At 41.3% G+C, this 20,774-nt stretch overlaps 1 protein-coding gene across 8 annotated transcripts in view; it reads right to left on the reverse strand.

Annotated features, from left to right (window-relative positions):
• Positions 1-20,774, reverse strand: part of SLC16A13 (solute carrier family 16 member 13) — a 582,947-nt gene that overhangs the window by 165,413 nt on the left and 396,760 nt on the right. For all 8 annotated transcript variants that reach the window (XM_044077053.1, XM_044077049.1, XM_044077050.1 and 5 more), the window contains one exon: positions 19,500-19,710. In XM_044077053.1, coding sequence (XP_043932988.1) covers positions 19,500-19,710 — 211 coding nt within the window. The remainder of the gene's footprint in view (positions 1-19,499; positions 19,711-20,774) is intronic.

Genomic DNA, 20,774 nt, shown 5'->3' on the forward strand with positions numbered 1-20,774 from the left:
CACACTCACACCTACCTGCATGTCTTTAAATTCACTCGAACATGGGGAGGACATGCAGACTCTACACAGAAGGCACTCCAGCCGTGAATCGAACTGGAGAATTTCTTCCTGTGAGGCGACAACGCTAACCGCTGCACCACCGCGGCCACCCATGTAAAATCTGATCTTACAGTGTGAAGTTGAAGAGAAAGAACAGAAGATGGGAAAACAACAAGTAGCAGTTAGAAGATGTAATTTTCAAGTTAAGTTTCAGAAAGTGCTACTTCACGGGGAGGGTAGCAGGACAATGAAATGTATTTCTCAAAGGGTGCCATTCATTGCAGTGACTGCTCAGAATGTTGAATGCACGTTCTTCTGGCATGTTTAGTCGAAATCTCAGAATTTTGACAAATGATGGTAGCTTGTTTCAATCCTTTTCACACTGTAATGTGATCTCATAGTTGTTATACATAATTACCAAAGGGTGTGGAGTTCAACATTATTAAAACTTTTTTTTTTTTTTACATTTAGAGGTCAATCATTTGTTTGATTAATGCAGCAATAGGAATCAGTTTCTTAAAATAGTTACACAGAACAGGCTATCAGGGGGGTACAGGGGTGTGTAGGATAATGAAAGGAAAAGCAGGGAATGATATTGCTGGAGCTGTTGTATGGTGCCTTGCAGCAATACTTGAAGACATTTGACAAACCACTGGTCTTCTTCCAAGGTGATCTTCAAATGTACTGCAAAAAATTACACTACCACCCTGATTCCAAATGACTTGCTGTCAGTGTAAGTGACTTGCTCTGATGTAACCCTGCCTCAATTCCAAAAGACTTGCTCTCAGTGTAAGTGACTTACTCCGACGTAATCCTGCCCCAATTCTAAAAGACTTGCTCTCAGTGTAAGTGACTTACTCTGATGTAATCCTGCCCCAGTTCCAAAAGACTTGCTGGCAGTATAAGTGACTTACTCTGGTGTAATCCTGCCTCAATTCCAAAAGACTTGCTCTCAGTGTAAGTGACTTCCTCCAATGTAATCCTGCCCCAATTCCAAAAGACTTGCTCTCAGTGTAAGTGACTTACTCTGATGTAATCCTGCCCCAGTTCCAAAAGACTTGCTGTCAGTATAAGTGACTTACTCTGATGTAATCCTGCCCCAGTTCCAAAAGACTTGCTGTCAGTATAAGTGACTTACTCCGGTGTAATCCTGCCCCAGTTCCAAAAGACTTGTTCTCACTGTAAGTGACTTACATGATGTAATCCTGCCCCAGTTCCAAAAGACTTGCTCTCAATGTAAGTGACTTATTCTGTTGTAAGCCTGCTTTCTAGATATGTCAGAGTAAGCTGCTTAGACTAAGAGCATGTCTCTTGGAATCTGGTCCTATGTCTTTAAACTACTGGCCTACAAAACAATAACTATTGCATTCCTTATATCACAGCAGTTTTGTATTAATTTTCCATTAAAAGTGCCACAGCATGCATTTATTCATAATCTATACTAAATATGAATCTATAACAGAATTTATAGCATCTCATCTCTGAAGCCATTATTCTATATTTCCATTGCTTGCTATATACTTTGCAGTGTGTAACAATCTATCATATACAGTAGCTCATATTTCTGAGCATTTGTGAAAGTTTAACTTTTGCAGATTTCATGTTCAGAGTTAATTATCATTATTTTCTGTAACAGTAGTGGTGCTGCGGTAGCGTTGTCACCTCACAGTAAGACGCTGTCCGGTTCGATTCTCAGCTAGAGTGTCTTCTGCATGGAGACATGCGTGAATGGGCGTACCTTCGTTGAAGGTTGTGTGTCAGGGCTGGCAACTCAGTACGTAAAAATCAACTGCCAATCATTAGCTGACCGGAGTTCTGCTGTGGCGACCCCTAATCGGGAAAAGCCGAAAGACACATTCATTTTCTGTAACAGTGTGTACTGTTTTGCAAGAGAAATAGTTTGTATTTGCATTTACTTTTGAAGACTGGTGCTGAGAAACACCTTCTGTTTATGATTTTTTTATTAGTTTAGGTTGACATATTTCATGAAAAATCATCTTTTCCTGCTTTCTCAGAGTCTTTAGTTGGGGTTTTAAGGTAATACTCAATAACTCTCTAAACTAATGCTTTTCCAGATTCTTACTTGTAGTTAATTAAGTACAGTTATGTCCCACTTACCATAATTATAGATGTTCAAGCAAATAGTGTTGTAGTACTGATTCTTGAGTCACAACCAGCCCAGTTTCCAGAATCTTTGGATCATCACTAACCGACGAACATCTGACAACTGATGCCTGGATGTCAGGATATAAGAAGGGTGTCAATCGGTGCCACCTTCATTTCTTTCTATGTAGTGAACATGCAGTCGGACACCTGAGGAAAGCATGACTATTCCAGTTGTCTGAATTTGACTGAGGAGGAAAATCATGGGTGACAGAGAGGGGATGAGGAAGATAAGAGGACTATCTGCACAGAACTCCTCTACTCATTGCACCCAGCAAGGGGAGAGAAGTGGTCATCAAACAGAGGGGTTGGAGGGTGGGAGTATATGCTGCAACACTAATCTACTTGATTATCTACAATTATGGTAAGTGGGACAAAAATGTACTATGTTTTTTGTAGTCAATGTTGCAGTACTGACTCCTAAAGCTAAAACACTGGATGGTGGATCATCTGTATGACCTTAGAAAATAAGGCTTTGCATGATGGCTGTAACAAAACCTGCTCTAGCCCTATAGGCAACCCTTAGGTAAGAGTGGTTTTCAAAGGTGTGCATTATGTTCCATGTGGCTGCATCTAGGATGGCATGGGTAGGAACTCCTTTGGAGAAAACAATGGCAGTCACCCCATGTCTAGTGGGATGTGCTTTAATATGCCCAGGTATATATTTTCCATGGTGTGAGTAACATAACTTAATGCAGTTAGCTATCCATTTAGAGATAGTTTGTTTGGAGACAGGTTTGTCCTGTTTACCCTATGCAAAGGCCACCAGCAATTGCTCTGCTTTATTAGGGTTTTTTGTCCTGTCTGAATACTACCGGATATGCCTGTACACATTAAGAATATGAAGGGCTTGCTCTGCCCTGTTCTTGGATGGGTAGAAAACTGACAGGTGGATAGCATGGTTTAGAGTAATTTCTGATACAACTGTAGGCATAAAGGTTGGGTTAGTTCTGAGGGTGACCCTATCCCTGTGGAAGACAGTGAAGTGTTCATTACACATGAGGGCTTGTAGCCCAGAAACTCTCCTAGCTGAAGTCCTAAGCTCCTCCAGGTGAGCATGCTTAGAGAGGCAATGGCAGCAGGTTCAAAGGGAGGCAAACTTTAGTTTTTCTAAGATATAATTTAGATCCCATGCTGGAAAGGGGTTCCTTCTGTGTTGTCTCAAGTGAATCACCCCTTTTAGAAAATGTTTCATGTGGGGGTGTGAGAAGATAGGTGGAGCACTGTGCAGGAAAACTGATATTACAGATGCACGTACCTTAATGCTTGAATAGGACAGCCCCAGCTAATGAGGTCTGATGGGTACTACAAGACTGAGATGATGTCTCCTTGAGTGGGATCAGTGTCACTGCTGTGACACCAGATGGAAAATCTTTTACATTTTGCTAGTATAATTTCCTGGCAGTGGGCTTTTTGGCTTCCCTTATAATGGAGAGCACCTCCTTAAGATAAGAAGCCATACTAGGTGTCAAAACTTAATCCTCCAGGATGTTAACTTGAGGGTGGCTAAGTAGGAATGGCAGACAGACCCCTTGACCTGGATAAGGAGATCTAACTCCTGCAGTAGTGTGTGCAACTTTGCCTTACTGAGCATCAAGAGGAGGAAGAACTAGTGTTCCCTAGGCCAGAAGGGGGCCTATAGTATCATGCTAAGTCTGTTTGCCCCGCTTTTTGTTAGCACCATGGGAATCAGGGACAAGAGCAAGAATGATGCATACAGGAACCAGTTTGTCCATGTGAAGGGGAATGCATCTATCTTCCAAGCTCATGTCTGTTGTGCTCTGGAGCAGAACTTGTATAGTTGCTTGTTGTGGAGAAAGGCAAACAGGTCTGTTGAAGGTCTCTGCACTGTATAGTCAGATCCAAGAAGACTTCTCTTTTTAACATCCATTCAATGAGCTCTAAAAGGTCCTAGGGTATTACTCTGGCCTGGAATATAAGAGGCTATGAGGTTTAGCTTTATTTCTTGAACTAGCATCCAAATTTTTCTGGCAATGTTGCACAGGGGGCAACACAAAGTTCCCCCTTGTTTGTTTATGTACCGCATAACTGTGGTGTTGTCTGTCCAGATTTGCAGTGTTCCTAAACTTATGTTTTGTTGAAAGTCTTTTATGGCCAAGTAAATTACTACTGACCTCTTTAGCTTTATATGCAAATTATTTTGCTGTGGAGACCAAATGCCCTGTACCTTCAGGGGACCTAAGAGGGCTCCCCAAGCTATGCCTGAGCTGTCTGTAGTAATGGCCGTGTCTGTCTCTGGCAGAGTGAAAATTGCTCCTGGGTTCCTTGGTATAGTGTTCTTCCAAAATCGGAGTTCTTTTATCAGGCACGGAAGGAGGGGCAGCATGTGTTACTGGAATTGGGAGTGCTATTCTCATATATTTTTTAGAACAATTGAGGTTTCCTCTTGTGTAACTTTTCAAATGCAGTCATGAGGATGCATGTTGCCATGTACCCCAGTATCCTCAGGAATTCTCTTGCAGCGATGAGCTGCATTGGAAGCTGACTGGTCTGGGAGCCTGTCAAGAACACAATCTTTTCTTGGGGAAGGAGGGCTGTTTGGGCTCCTAGAGTTCTGCAATATGCTATTAGAGAAGCTATGCATTTGGTGAAAACTCTAAGTGCAGTAGATAGCCCAAATGGTAAAGAACAGAACTGGAAGTGGGAGCCTGTTGCTACAAATCATAGGTACTTTCTGTTATTGTCTGCCATGGGAAAATGGGGATAAGTATCCTTTAGGTCTATGGTGATCCTGGATGCATCTTGGAGGATCATGAGCAGCAATTTCTGCAATGTAAGCATTCTGAATTTTGTGATGTTGAATCACTTGTTTAGTTTTGAGAGGCCCAGGATTAGCCTCTAAGTCACCTCTTTTCTTGGGACTAGAAATATCCTTGGTAAAATCCCTTTCCCTCTAGTCCTGGACGGACAGACTGGATGGACCCTTTCTGAAGTATCTCCCTGAGGATAGGTGGTAAGAGGTTTTCTTTCTCTTTTGGTGGTTTTGGAATGCCCAAGAATGGTGGTACTTCTCTGAATTGAGTACAGTACCCCCTCCTTTATGATACTGAGGACCCATTGGTCTCTGGTGATGGGTTTCCACTGGTTTAAGAAGAAGGAGAATCTTCCAGCCAGAATTTTGGAAGGGACAGAAGGGGGTAAAGCGAATGTGGGGTAGAACATAGTAGTCACAGTTCCTGTCGGTGCTGGGTGGGTTCCTTGGAACCTCCTGCCCCTTGAGATTGTTCTGTTGGCCATCTCCTAGATTGTATTGGTTTTTCACCATAGGGAGGCCTCCCCTTGTCTTCTCTTGTTGGGAAAGACAAAGCTTTGAAGGGTAATTCCTACTATACCTCAGGGTCAGAGACAGGTAAAATTATTTCACAGCTTTATTTTGATTTCCTTTTTTGTCTAATTTCTCAAAAACTAGTTCAGCTGGTAGATCAAAAAGGAATTCCTTGTCCAATTGGGCATCTAATAGTTCAGCTTTTCCTTCTCTGACAGGGGCTGTGTCCTGAGCCATACGTGTCTGCTATTGACAGAACCTATGGCAGCTGCTCTGCAAGAATCTAAGGTATCCTGGCCATATTTTAAGGAGTACCTAGAGACCTGTAAACATTCTCTGGCTATCTCTTGGATTTCCTTGGATAAGGTTCTATCTGCAATGGAGTTCATCTTATGTAGTATTTTGCCTTGAAGGGATTCCAGGTACTCTAGCATATGGAACTGACAATTCAAAGCTCTCATTGCCAAAGTGGCAGAGGCACAGGCTTTCTTCCCAAATCTGTCTAGTAATCTGCTTTCCCTCTCATTGGGAAGGGGATGTCTGGTTGGCCCTTTAGGTACACTTTTAGTAGATTTAGTGGAGACAACAGAAGGATTAGCCTTCTGATTTTTATAGAGGTGCTTATGAGTTTCAAATACTCAGTAAAACCTGTTTGGTTTCCTTGGAGCAGGAGCATGTTGCTACGTATTCAAAGCCATCATCTAATACAATGCGTACTGGAGGAATAGCCACTGGTACGAGTGAAGGCAAACTTAGGAGTTCCATGTAGTAGGTGTGGGCCTTGGAGAAATTATTACTTTTGGGGTATCCCTGAAAGAAATATCCTTCGGGGGTGAGGTGGAGGAGAGGGAGTCTAGATAGGTTTCAGGTGGTAAGTGTTCAGAGTAAGATAAATCCTCCTACTCCTCAGAGCTAGAGGAATCCTCCTCTTCCTGAAAAGCTACTTCCCTGCTTCTTTTAGATGGAGAGGCCTTGGAGGTGGAAGGGTAAGGTGGCTCTCTAGATTTCATGAAGGCCATAAATTCCTGTGCCTTTTTAAAGAGGTATTGGGCTTCAGTCTAATTAGAGGTCCAAGGATGTGCCAAAGCAAAAGAAGTGATTTGCTTCAGTTTGGTCATCCATTTTACAGGGGTGACCATAGGACGCTGTCTTCTGACCACAACTTCGGTAGTCAGGGAAGACACAGAGTCTCCCTTGATAGACTTGGTGTGGACATTGGAAGTTGAGGCCTGCAAAACAACCTCAGAGCCATCTGATGTGTGAACCATGGTAGCAATTAAAGGTAAGCCGGAAAACCATGGTGGCCTCCCTAGGGGTCATGCCAGAGGGTTCAGAACTAGGAGCTGCTCAACCATGGGGTTACAAAAGTTCCTCACCTAGATAATCAATTGACTAAAGAGAGATAGGTGGTTCTTTTTGGAAATGTCAGGGCCCTTAACCTTTTTGTCTTCCTGTTTCTTTGGATTGAAAGGAGTGGATGCCAGAGTCGTGGATACCACCAAGGAAGCTGAAGAAGATGACTGCATATGGGCAGCAAGTACATCAGCCCTAGATTTGAGAGATATCACATGGAATTTTGCACAGTCAGGACAGTTAGAGATGCCATGCTGAGGTCCCAATCAGAACAGACAAAACAAGTGAAAGTCTTTATGTGGTATTTCCTTCCCACACTTCAAGCAATTGTTTACTCTTTTGAACATTAAATTAGTAGAGAAATTTCCACAATGGGTACTTACTTGACTGGAAAGAGAAGAAGGATCTCTGGAAAGAATGAGGTGACTGATGGACTGGGAGCATATTGAAAACACATGAAGCACATTGGACTGCACATCTAGAAAGAACTGAAGATGGCACCAACAGACACCCTTCTTATACCCTAACATCCAGACGTCGACTGTCAGATGTCTGTCAGCTAGAGATGATGCATATACTCTGGAAATTCTGCCAACTGTGGGCCTCTGAGTGGCAGGAAGACCCAAGAATCAGTGCTGACTGCGAAAAAAGTTTTCATAATATCCAGCTATACTGAAATGTGTAGTTATCCCTTATTTCCACTAGGTGGCAGCATGCCCCCATAGCAAGGAAGTTTATCTTCTTTGTTAATCAAGTTCATTTTTACAGTTTTCCCTGCATGTTTTGATACCTTTGTCCATTCAGCATTTACAGATACACTGTTATGTTTTCTATAGGTGTGTATCAATGGATTTAAGGTCCACTGTTATTTATTTTCTGATAAGTCCTCTAGCAGGAGCCTAGGATTTTTAGTAGATCCTATTTGTACCACTGCTGTGAAGGTTTTCAGATTTCTTTAGTGTCTGCCTTCTGAGTTTTGGGAACAAGTTCCTCATATGCTCCATTTAATTCACTGCATTTTGTTTTAATAAGACTGTGACTTTATGCAATGTAAAGCACATATAAACAACCACTAGACTGTTTCCATGGCTAATGAATACCAGAGAAGTCCTACTGATGTTAATACTGATGGTTTCTTGCAGGCCTACCTTAAACACAAATCACTGAAAAAACAATCTCACAAGGCTTTGTTGTTTGCAAGGGGCAGAATTTAACTTGTTTTTCAGAAAAGTAGCTTTCTCTGGTATAAACTTTTTCTGCATTGCCATACCTCGACTGATTAGTGTCAGAATAATTGATCTGTCTTTGGGCGTTTCATCTTCATCACCTGTAGTGCTATGACCAGTAGATTATTGAGGCCAGCTCACAAAACTTTCCCATTCTTCTTTAGCCCTTCATCATAGCACACAATCCTCAGCACCTAAATACTTGTCTCTAGATCTCTTCAGATGCACATTGCAATCAGATAGTTGCAAAGCAGCCCCAGACTATTGTTTTTACTTAACATTTCAGTTCACTAACTTTACTTGACAAACTTCACAACTATCTCTAGAACAGGTCAGCTCATTCCTTTGAATTTTTTTTCCAAGGATTTTGCTGTTGTATAGTTTATTACACCAGGTGTCTCTTCCCCTTCCCTTGTTATCAGCTTTTTGGTATAGGTGCTGCTGTTAACAGTTGTTGTTAATGTGTTACTGCTATTGAAGTTTGCTGGTAGCTGTTTGGTACTTGCTGGTGATGGTGTTTGGGTTCTATGTAGAGAAAGCAGGAGATACAGCCTTTTAAATAATGCAAAGTCGGTGCAAACATTGTGCCTCCCCTTCCACTTCTTAACTTTCTCTTGAATCCCTAAGAGAAAGTTACTGAAAATGAGGTTGCTACAGTGACCAAGAATGCTAGAAGTGATGGTGGTACAAAGGTTTCTGAGGATGCAATTACTGTTTCTGCTGCATCTTTGTCTCTTAAATATGTCTTAGATATTGCTCCCTTAAAAAGAACCGCAGTCACTCGTTCATGGATTTTCCCTTCTGTTACATCTGAAGCAGTGCTCCAGTCTCCAGGATCTTTTTTTTTAGCATCCATTTGGCATCGCACATCTGTGTGCCTGGCTGTACTGCTAAAACATGTGACAGGCATTCTTCATGATGAAGCGGATCTGGTCTCAGGTGTCCTCTAATAATATTGGAGACTCAAGAGCTTCTTTGCTGGCTGACTTTTCAAACCAAACTCCAGACAGTTCCTTTCTGGGCTCAGTTCAAGCCCTAATTCGATCCTGACCTTCACTAGACCGATTGGAGTTGTTATTGTCATCAATGGTATCCATGGGATTAATGGATTTGACCTCATGTACCATAATGTTGACCTTCCTGTCAGCATTGACATCAACCATGTCTCCATTATAGTCAGTCCCTTTGTCAATGTTGGGGGTTGGGCACTTTTTCAGAGTTAGCCACAACCCCCTTTCATTTTAGGGCTGAGTATTATATCCCCAGAGTAGACAGTCAGGTACTTCATATCCAGGCCACCAATCTTGACTGATGCATTTGTGGCCTTCTCAGCCTCAGGGATCAACACTATCTGTTTGGTCCCAGTGATGAGCCTTAATCTTTTTGGCCTTGTGTTTGGGGTTGTTTTGAGTTCTCTGACTTGATGGCTCCCACTGCAGGTCTGAGGCTGTAGCCAAATCCACCGCCCAATACGTGGGCCTCCATGTATGATTATCCCTGCAGCAATTCAAACTGGCTCACTTGAGACCATTTCTTGCTGCTTCTGCCATGCACCCCCTCCAGTCTGGGATGAAGACCCAGAAGGGTCTATAAAGAATACCTTAGTTATGTTCACCCTCATTCTTCTTCCTTCTCAAACTCCTGTCCCACCAAGACAAGGAGGCAAGGCTTCATGCAATAGAAAGTATATGGACTCCCCAGTAGTCTTTCATGCCATTATATGATGACCAGGAGGCTGATTCTTACTCTGTACTGACTGATAATCCTGAGTTCAGAGAGACATTAGAACATATCATGATCAGAGTTAAGTGGCCCCAAAACATTCCTTCTGATTCAGACTGCATCCTGGCTGAGACCTTCCATCCCACATGGTTGTTCTCTTAGGTAGTTCTGTTAACTAAAGACATGACTAAGCTGATAATAGAAAATGCATGGAAGAACCTGTACGTGGTAACATCTATATAGAAACAATCTGATAAGATCCTCTAGCCTCCCAATGACTGGCCAATCAGGTCAATGAATCAAGTGTTCAGATCTGTCATTGTTTTGGATGTACTTAAGAAGGTTTTTGAGCCACACTCCAAGGTCATTCATCCAATAAACAATGAGTCACATGCCCTGGAGAGAGCAGAAAAGCGTGCATTTTCATCCTCCATGAGCTTCATGAGAATACTAAAAGGTGCTAAAGTACTTGGTGCATTTGTTACAATTTCAAAGGGAGCAGATTGAAATGTCTGCCTGTATCCAGGAGAAGTTGCCATAACTGCAACTCAAAGCCAGGCTACAGTCCCAACTGACAACTTACAGCTCTACAACAAGCAAGAAAAAGATAAAAATGCAACTGTGAAGATAGGTGAAGGCTGTCCGCCTAGCCAGATAGAATTTTGTAGATAATTCTGTCATTTGTAAACATTAATGTAAGCCACAGGCTTGTTCTCTTAAATGTGAAAAGACTGCATTGGATATTGAACTGCAAAAATGTAACAACAGTGCACTCTGCTGTAAGAAAGCTAAGTCAAGCATTTTATGACTGTCTTTGATATCAAAATTTGGAGCTGATATGTCTAGAGAGAGGCAATCTGCCTATTGTTTTAAGACCAGAGTTAATGGCTAGAATTTGCATGTATAAATGTCCTTTATTGCTCCGATTTCTGACCAGGTGTAAAGAATGCAAATGTAGTTTCTGTTAGCTGGGAACACCAGAGAAGTGTGGAGAATGATGTCATGTGAAGCAGCTCTGTGCTATCAATTTAAAGAGAGAGAATCAAAGCACTCAGAGCATTTTGTCTTGAGAACATCCAACTCAGCACTGCCTATGTCTAGATGTAAGTAGGATTTTAGAACTGTGTTTTCTCTTAGATGTAGCTAGGAAATAGGAAGATTAGACTAAGTGTTTTTCTGTGTTGATGTCAGAACTTTTACTACTGTATTATTTTAAGTATTTCTCTGTGATCTCTGAACTCTTGACCAGCATTGTGTAGTAAGAAGTATTGTCTTGTGTTTTTATTATTTATTATTAAATATTTCTAAACCTTTCAACTGTGACTGTTTTGTGTAGAGATAATTTAAGCTCTAAGAGTACATTGCACGTATATAGGGATACTGTACCCAGTCACTCCAAATAAGTCTTGACTGTTTGGTTGCACTTACCATTTGGATAATAATATTGCAGTAATAATTGGACACCCTTCATAAGGGCCTTTGAGTAGCTGATAAATATCAGCTGAGTGGTGGCAGTGATTTCTACTGTATAGTCTGGGTAAAGGGGGGGGGGCGGCAGTTAGCGTTGTCACCTCACTGCAACTGGTTCTCCAGTTCAATCCTCGGCTGGGGTGCCTTCTGTCTGGAGTCTGCATGTCCTCCCTGTGGTCATGTGGGTTTCCTCTGGGTGCTCAGTTTCCTCCCACATCCCAAAGACATGCTGTAGGTGGATTGGATACTCTAAATTGGCCCTAGGAATGAGTGCGTGCATGTGTGTGCCTTCTGTGGAAGGTTGGGCACCAGGCTGGCAACTCGACACCGTAAAACTCCACTGCCAATCATGAGCAGACAGTTGATCCACTGTGGTGACCCCTAACTGAGAAAAAGCCGAAAGAAGAAGAAGACGTCTGGGTAAAAGGGGCACAGCTGGAGAACCTGTGCCAGCCTTCCCCAGGAGTGTCTATGTGCTTGTATAAACTCTTTCTTAAAGTGTGTGTGTGTGTGTGTGTGTGTGTGTGTGTGTGTGTGTGTGTGTGTGTGTGTGTGTGTGTGTGTCAGCTACTTGGGCAGGGACACGAAGCACTGGTTGGACAGAGAGGGTGCTGGAGGTTTTAGCTTGTCTACTAGGCTGAGATCTGGTCCCTATAGCTATGCCAGTGGGGAGTCTTATTGGGGACCTGGAGAGAAAGGGAGCAACCATCCCCAGACTAACTGTGATCTCTGTTTGTTCTTAAGGGAAATTGTACTTTACTGTGTGCGTATTTATCCTTTCCCTATATGGATGCCCCTCACTGGTGTTAGTTGTGAGGATTGAGGCTCCTTGATTGCTGGGCCAGTGCATGGGCATCACAGCAGCATTCATATTCTTGTTCTTTTCCAAGTCTAACTGCCATTTCAAAAAAACTGTAGACATTCCAGTGATGATGCTGTAAAACCTGATCAGCTGGACACCAGTTTCTGAGTCATTGACAAAGCAATTTTAGACAGTCTGGGAAGAACTGATGAGGATGCATAGAACAGCAGTAAAACCAGAGCAGATGGGTTTCTTCAGAACAACCAGGGATCCCATGGTCCTTCTTCAAGATGAAATCTCTCAAATCTCGTGGGACCTTGCCTATCTGTTCCTCTCTGGAGGCAGTTGAGGGGTCATCTGTCCCTCCGACTCTCAGTTTGGGACACCATCACAAACCAGAGTCTCTTCCACTCACCTATTTCCCACCACAACAAAGAACTACAGTACAAGAAGAAGCCAAGAGCCTGCTACTAAAAGGACCCATGCAAGAGACCTCACCCGTCAAGAAAGGGCAATACTTTTACTCAAGGTTCTTTGTAGAATGAAAAAAATGTAAAGGATATCAAAGTAATCCTCAATTTGAGTGGATACAGTGCAGTCTGTCCTTCCCTGTCTGTCTGAAAGGCACTCAATGTGCTCTTTGAACCTTCATGTCAAGAATCTCAAGAAAACTAGATGGTTCTTTCACTTCTGAATTGGGACTGATCATTTCCAGTTCAGAACACTGCCATTTGGCTCACCACAGCCCCCTAGGTGTTCACCCAGTGCAGGTCCTCAATCACTGCAGCTCTCTGTCTTCAAGTTTCCAGGATATTCTTTTAGCTGGAGGACTGGCTCCTCGCATCCCCATTAGTAGGCAGTTTAACTGCCCCCCCAGAACTTGCTACTCATGTTTTTCTGGTCCCTTAAAATAAAAGTGGATCTCACCGACTCTCATTCGGTGCATACTCAGTTAATCACCTTCATTAGGTGCAGTCTGAACAATCTGATATGCCAAGCTTACCTCCATAAAGACAAACATCATCTAATCAAAACTACAGTGCTACAGATCATGTACAGCTGTGGGCTTCAGTTCTCTTCTTTCAAACAGTGAGACTCATGTCATATACAATTTTCATGGTGCTGTATCCCCTGTACTTTATAAGAATTTTTCATTGACTTCTTAAAGTACAATGGGATCAGCTTATCATGTTCTAGATACTCCAGTCTGTCAGTCCAGAAAATGTGAAGACCACCTCCTTTGTTTACTCTTGAGTCAAACATGTCTCAGGCACACCCTTTTAAACCTTGACCACCAGGGTGAGAGTGACCACTGATGCAGCTACTCTTGGCGGTGGGGAGGGTCATTATTTGGAGCAGGTGTTTCAAGGCACATGGTGAGTCTATGAGGCCAATCTTGAAATGAGAGCTGCCCTTCTCACCTTTTATGCATTTCATGACCCCCACCCCTTTGTGTTATTGCTATCCACTCCAACAGCATGGCAGTGGTTTCACAATAAACACACAGGGAGGAAAATATTCCTATCCCTATTTTAGGAAGGCTGTGAGACTATGAGAACAGGCATTTGTCTCCAACTGCCTTCTTATTGCTGCTAATATCTTACGTTAAGACCCATCTCTTGTGGACAGGCTCTTTGGATGCCCATTACATGATACCTCAATCAAAGGGACATCCATTATGTCATTATGCCACCTGGGGTAAGCCTTGTTGTGCCCTGCAACTCTGTCCACTTTCAAGTGCAGCAACTGTTTCCCCTTATTCTGATGTTGCCCTAGGTCTGTAATCATCCAGAACTGTCCCTAAGATCTGCTGTACACCTTGTCTATTCTCCCCTTAGCCCGGTATTCTTAAAAAAAACAGAATTTGTAAAGCCAATGTCATTGTAATAGCTCTGTTTTGGCCACAACAGTCTAGTTTCCTTAGCTTTGGCCTCACATCATGGACAGCCCTCTGTTCCTGAAACAAACCAAGAGCCTCCTTTCTCACTCATACAGCAATCCACCTCCAAACTTTCACTCCATGAAACTGACCCAAAAGTTTTTCCAGTTACAAAGATGGCTGTGGACCCTGAACACCCAAACAGTGTGGTCTAGAGTCTGTCTTCTGTCCAGAGATCTGGACATATTTATCTTCATGGACAGCTGCTAAAGTATTAGATCTACTCATGGCCTCATTTCTCAGTGTTTTGGAATGTTTGTCTCAGATTTTTAATTCAGGTTTCATCTTCTTTTCTTTAAAAGTACATCTGGCGGCAATCTCCAATTTTCATTAAGGTGCAAATTCTGTCACTTTAGTTTCATTAAAGTCAGTTAAACCTTCTTAACATGCAGATTTATGTTATGTGCTCCTTTCAGATCTCCCATTCTTCACTGGGATACTTTGTCTTGGAGAGGATACCTGTTCTCCCTTTCCCTCAGCTTAATTTATATTTCTTACTTGGAAAACTCTTTTCTTGTTTGTCGTCACTGCTTTCACAATTGCAGACCTTGTTTCTACATCCACCATAATTAATTTTTAAAAAAAGACAGTGTGTCTATGAGGGCAACTGTTTCCTTCATGCCAAAAGTTGTCATAGAATCTAATATAGACCAGTCAGTTGACTTCCCAGTATTCTTTACTAATTACATATCACAGGGAGTATTGGTTACAGTGCATGGGTAATAACAGGGAACTTAAATTTTATTTTGATAATTCAAAATTCATAAGGAAGGACTCATATAGTGATAGTATCATAGCAGAACACTAACTCCCTAAAGGACCTTTTTAAGCATAGCCATGCTACCCAATAATATCAGATACGTATTGCTCCCATAGTGTTTTTTTTCTCCGGTGGGGCTATACATGACTTAGGCATGAGTAGTAGAGTATTTACAAGCTTCATCTCTCTAACAGAGAGAGAAGTGCCATCCCATGGGTATATTTACAGATCTCCACCCACTGATTCAAGTTTCACTTGAATAAGTGCAAGGAAGAACTCCGGATCACATGGATGAGAAGCCATTCCAGAGAAGTGTCAGGCTTTGAGACACATAGCTGTCCCTCCAGCATGTCGTATTTAGGTTACACATAAGATTTACATTTTATTTCACATTCCTCACAAAAATTTAATACTAAGTTCTCAAAGTCTGTCTGGCTTTTTCAGCTGCATAAAGATCTGCTACTAGATGTACGGTGACCATGGGAACTCCGTACCTGAATCATCTAATGCTCATATTACCTCACAAGACTTGTCTAGAAATGCTTCCAGGATGTGATATGTGGGCATCTCTGAACACCTTGGGAAGACACAAAAAGCTGGATGTGATCTCCAGGTCTAGATCTAGGGTATTCTTCCATGACAACCACCTAAGGTGATATGCTTTGGACTCTGTCCTATAGGCAACCGAGATGGAACTCCTAGCCACAGATACAAAGTTACATATTTGCTGTAATGATGGAGCTGTATTGCCAGTTTCATCTCCATCACCAGCATCCCCCTTGCCTAGAGCCAAATCATGGTCAAATGGGGCCCCTGGGCAGGAGAATGGACCAGGCCCCCTTGCAGCCATTCTGGTGTCCCATTACTTGTACCCCCACCCCCCCATAAACACTGCTCAAAGCTGTCAGTGTGCACACTATTTTTTTCTTTACTTTTGAAATGAAGGCAGAGATATGGATTTCATTTAAAACTTTTAATTTAAATAACCTTTGTTGACTAGGTTAGTCCCACTAGGCTAGTAGTGTCTTTTCAGGGAAGATCCTTATGGTATTTATACCACTAGGGGAAATTTAGCCAGGGCATTGGAGAACTTCCTCCTACTCCTTTTGATAGCTCAGGTGGATGTAAAAGATCTCACAGCACCTAACATTAATGCAAACAGATGGGACCTTAGTTTAACGTCTCATCCAAAGGACGAAATACTCAAGAGTGCAACAACCCCCTTTAAGTGCACTGCGGTATTAACAATCCTTCTACATGGTGTGGGAGTGCAGCCCAGAGCCTTCCACACCAAAGGCAAGTATGCTACCTGTTGTGCTATTAGCACTGCTTTGAAATTCTGATAGCATAAACATTGACAGTCATTTGTTAAACAAAACAGTTGCATGTTGAAAACAGACAGCATGAGGAATAGTAAAATTCTGTTGAAGCTCACATTCCTTGAAAATGCACTGAAACTCACATTCCTTGAAAATGCACCCCTGTAGTTTTGAACATTTTTTGGTACTTACGTATTATCGCAACCACATTTTCACGGCAATACCGGGTTGCTTACTGGTCGTCGGATATGTTCAGTAATGTTTTTAAAGTGTTATGTAGTATGTTTTCTTTAAAAGCCCAGGTTGTTTTCTGGTGTGTTATCAGTGAAATCTAAGAAGCACACCGCTGTTGTTTCTGTATGCACTTTACCCTTTACCGACAGCGTGTTGCTTATGGCAAGTGCACTGAACGTTCATTCTTTTTCCCTGGCAGCAAATGCTGTCAGATAATGGGTTGCGATTGGTCTTTAGTACAACCACTAGCATTCTGTCTTCAGTGTTGGCGCTAACAACTGTAGTAGTCAGATTAAAGACAGAAGAAGCAGAAGAGTGGAGTCAGTGGGCTGATTTCCATTTCTATTTCTGTACACCCGAAAACAACCTGGGCTTTTAAAGAAAACATACTATATAACATTTTTAAAACGTTACTGAACATATCCGACGATCAGTACGCAACCCGGTATTGCCATGAAAATGTGGTTGCGATAATACGTAAGTACCCATTTTTTCTATTAAGGAATGAAACAAAATGCATGATCCAATAAAATACAAAACTACACATTTCAGCACATTTCAATCAACTCCTATTGCATTACTAAGAGAGTCGTAGATGGTATAGATGGTTAAACTTTCTTGTTTCCTGCATCCAAAGTATAAGGTGGTGCAGGTTAATTAACCTGCCATCCTTAACTAGGGTGTTTCATACACACACACACACACACACACACACACACACACACACACACACACACACACACACACACACATACATACATACACACACACCTCTCCTGTAGCAGTGTTCCTAAACATACCTCCTGGAGTGCCTGCTGAGAAGGAAAGCTTTCCACTGCTGTAAGTGGAGAAGCTTGTGTTCTGCTCTCCAGTCTATGATAGCACTCTTTGTGTAAGTGGAGAAGTAATGCTAAAGTTCCAATGCACATTGTGTTCCGCTCTCCCTGATCTATGGTAGCAATGTTCCACTATTGAAATTCCATGCACTGCTGTGCATGTCAGTGTTGTACTAAAGACGCATGCACAGACCATGGACAATGCATCCTTAAAGAAGAAATGTAAAATTTTATTTTAATTAAAAATTAAATGTTGTGACAGCCCCCAAACAGGCTCCCCAGCCATCAGGCCCTAGGCAACTGCCTTGGTCATCAAGTGCTGGATCCGGCTCTGCCATGCCTCTTGCCTAGGATGCTGCCTGCTTGGGAGCTTGCCACTGGGGTAATATTTCTTCTTTTCTGTATGCTGCACATTCAGAAATCTGAAGAGGTATTCTTAGACATCAAGGATTGTGGATAATCGGGAGGGACGAAGGTAGCCTGGTAAGTTTTGTGAGACAGGCTGACTAAACCTTACTAGTCATAGTTCAATAGGTGATGCAGATAAAGCTGCCAACACAGATCTGTGATATAGTAAGAATAAAACTTTTGTTTCTGTTCAGCTATTACATGTCTTATATACTCCAAGTGACTATTTAGCAGGAGGCAAGATAATGTCTTTTTTCCCTTGCTGTTTCTTCCCTTGCTGTTTCTCTGCCTGATCTGTAAATAATACAAATTATCACAAAAAATGCAAAAGGCATCACATGGTCTTTCAATTCAAGAAGGTATTTCTTAATTTAAAAGTGCAGACAGTAATCTTTCCAGAGATGCACCTGAGAATTCTCATGATCTGTTGTCCTATATTCCAGTATTGCTGCATATAACTGCAGTCAAAATATCCATCTCTTTGCTCATGTAAATATCCCTAATAAACTGCTGGGTTTAGTCTTTTCTGGGTTATTACTTTAAGACACAAGGACCTATGTGCCTTGTCTATACCACATTGATCAGTTCTTCTAATTGCAATCCTCTACATATGGGCATCTTAAAATATGTGTTACCGCAATCTCTTAATTCCTTAGGGTACTCTGTAAATGCCCAGTTTAGATTTCATACTTCAGTTCTTCAGGTCTTGAATTTTAAACTTGAGATTGGGAAGTTCTTGCTAAACATCTGCTATTATAATTTCACTTGATTTGTTTGGCTACCATATTAGGTGAGAACCTACTTTATGGAACTATTTCTTGTAATACTCTGTTACTCAGTGTTCTTTCTTGCTTTATTCAATATGCATGAATAAAAGCTGCTGTAACAGACCATGGCTCATGAAAAGAATAATTTCTCTTGCCTAATCTGCTATTTTCTCTCTTTCTCAATCACAGTAACAAGGCAAGGCCAGGCTTTGTTGACACAGGGGTGAGGAAATCATTCCCCCTTGCAAATGCTCCAGCCAGTACTGATTCTAAGCGGCATCCAGTCTGACAGTACCTCTTCCCAGAAGATATAAAAATTCTAGATTGTAACCTACAACAGTTTAACACATCTTTTTAACTTATTATGAACACATACATGCACACATGATCACCATTCAGACACATATATGTAACAGCAGTTTACAGGGCAGAATTCATGTTTTGTTTTTTAAACTTTAGGACTAGATAAACACAAACTGGGAAACCTATGGCATCAGTGTGACAAAAGCCTATTTACACATAGACCTCTGGCTATGCTCAGTATGAAAAAGCACAATCCCTACAAATGGAAAGATGGTATTTTCCTCACAAATGTTCTATGGCAGTGAATTATTATGGTGCAAAGCTTCTCCAAGCATTCCTAATACTGACACTTGGCTTGCAGAGTTTGTATAAGTCTTGCATGTCTGCTGTAAGTAGTATTAGCTCGACAAATAACCAGCAATGTGCGCCTTTTATGAACACTCTTAAGTAAACCAGTTACCACAAGCACCAGTATACAGTTCCTAGTGTTGTGATATTATATTGTTGCTATAACAACTACAGGGTTTAAAAATTAATAATGAATCAGGTGCAATCAGGGCTCCTTGCCTCCTAAACTTAGAAACCTGATTTTAGTTTTGTTATTTGGCACTGAAAGTAAGGGAATTATAAAAATTTATATAATACAGAAGGAAGGTGCGGGGAAGTCAGTGTTTTCATTGTCCAATTAACAACCAGCAGTTGTAGCAGTTGGTAACATTAACATTTGCATTCTCATTTTGAAACATGCTCCAGCACTTCTCATTACCAAAGTATGTGAGGTATCTGACATAGGTTGTTTAAAACAATGTGAGGAATTACTGTCTGTGTTGCAGTCACCATTCTAATTCCCATCTTACAAGTACGGTACTTACTCCCAAACTGTTGTACAGCAACTCCGACTGATGTAATCCAGGACACACTACTGGACAGCTCATTAAAATATGTCACAAACTGCACAAAGAAGACTCCAAAGGAACGTATTACTCCAAATACTAGTGCTGACTGCAAGAACGCAGCAAAAACCACCATCCAGCCCCATCCTCCATCAGGAACCTTGCTGTACTGAGGGGAAGCCATCATATCCTGCAGGAAAAGAGATACAATATGTAAACACTGAGTAAATGCTTTGGCACATCTAATGGTGCATGGCAGGTAGGCAGGAAAGAAAGTACAAGTTGGATCATTTTTCTCTTTCACATTCTCCCTCACAACCCAGGTTGTCACTCCAATGCCATTTGTGTAGTTGTTTATTTACATAAAAGGGTGAGAAAAGAATTAGCAAGGTACCAGAAATTATCAGAAATGTGGCAATTTAACTTCAGTGCAAAGTATTTTATTGATTTGTTTTACTCATTCATTTATATAGGGTAATTGATCCACTGATTATCAAGCAGATAAATAATAAGTATTGATATTGGTAAATAGGACAACAGGATGATAAAAAACAGGATTAAACTGAGGAACATATTCATTTATTTATTTGTCTTTGTGACTGAGAAAATCTGACTGGGCAGAGCTCATTTTCAGAAGAGGACCAGGGAGAAAATCTCAATCACAGTACATTTATATTAACAAATGAATTTCAGACAGTTCTCAAAAACAAAACAAAACATATTTTTCTGAAAAAACATACATAATTACAAGATATATATATATATATATATATATATATATATATATATATATACACATACAGTAAAGTATTTAGATCGACAATTATAAGTTAATACAGTTACTGTAGCTCTAAATTCTTACAGGAAGTAAACTGGTTGATATTATACAAGAGAAAACAGTACTGTAAATATGTTTATTGTTCCTACATTTCAGTAAAGAAAGATTTGCAAGGAGTTCAAGATACGTAATGAAGTAAGTTATCAAATTATGTTGGAAGGGAGATTTTAGTATTGTATATGTTGAGTTCAAGAGATATAATGAAGCAAGTTATAAAATTCTGCAGGGGAGGGGAGATATTAGTAGTGTCTAAGAGGACAGTGCTAATAGCATATGACTGAGACCGCAGGTATAGGATTATTTCTACTTAGGCTACCTGTTCCAAATTGGTGTATCTAGAAGGCTTATAACTTAGGTGTACAGGGGATGCATGAGAGGGGTAGAGTGGTGAATAGGGGCAGTTTGAAAAAGAGCAA

This window comes from Protopterus annectens, chromosome 7.part0 (assembly GCF_019279795.1).
Source record: "Protopterus annectens isolate FY-2018-M chromosome 7.part0, PAN1.0, whole genome shotgun sequence".
Taxonomy (NCBI): Eukaryota; Metazoa; Chordata; order Ceratodontiformes; family Protopteridae; genus Protopterus; species Protopterus annectens.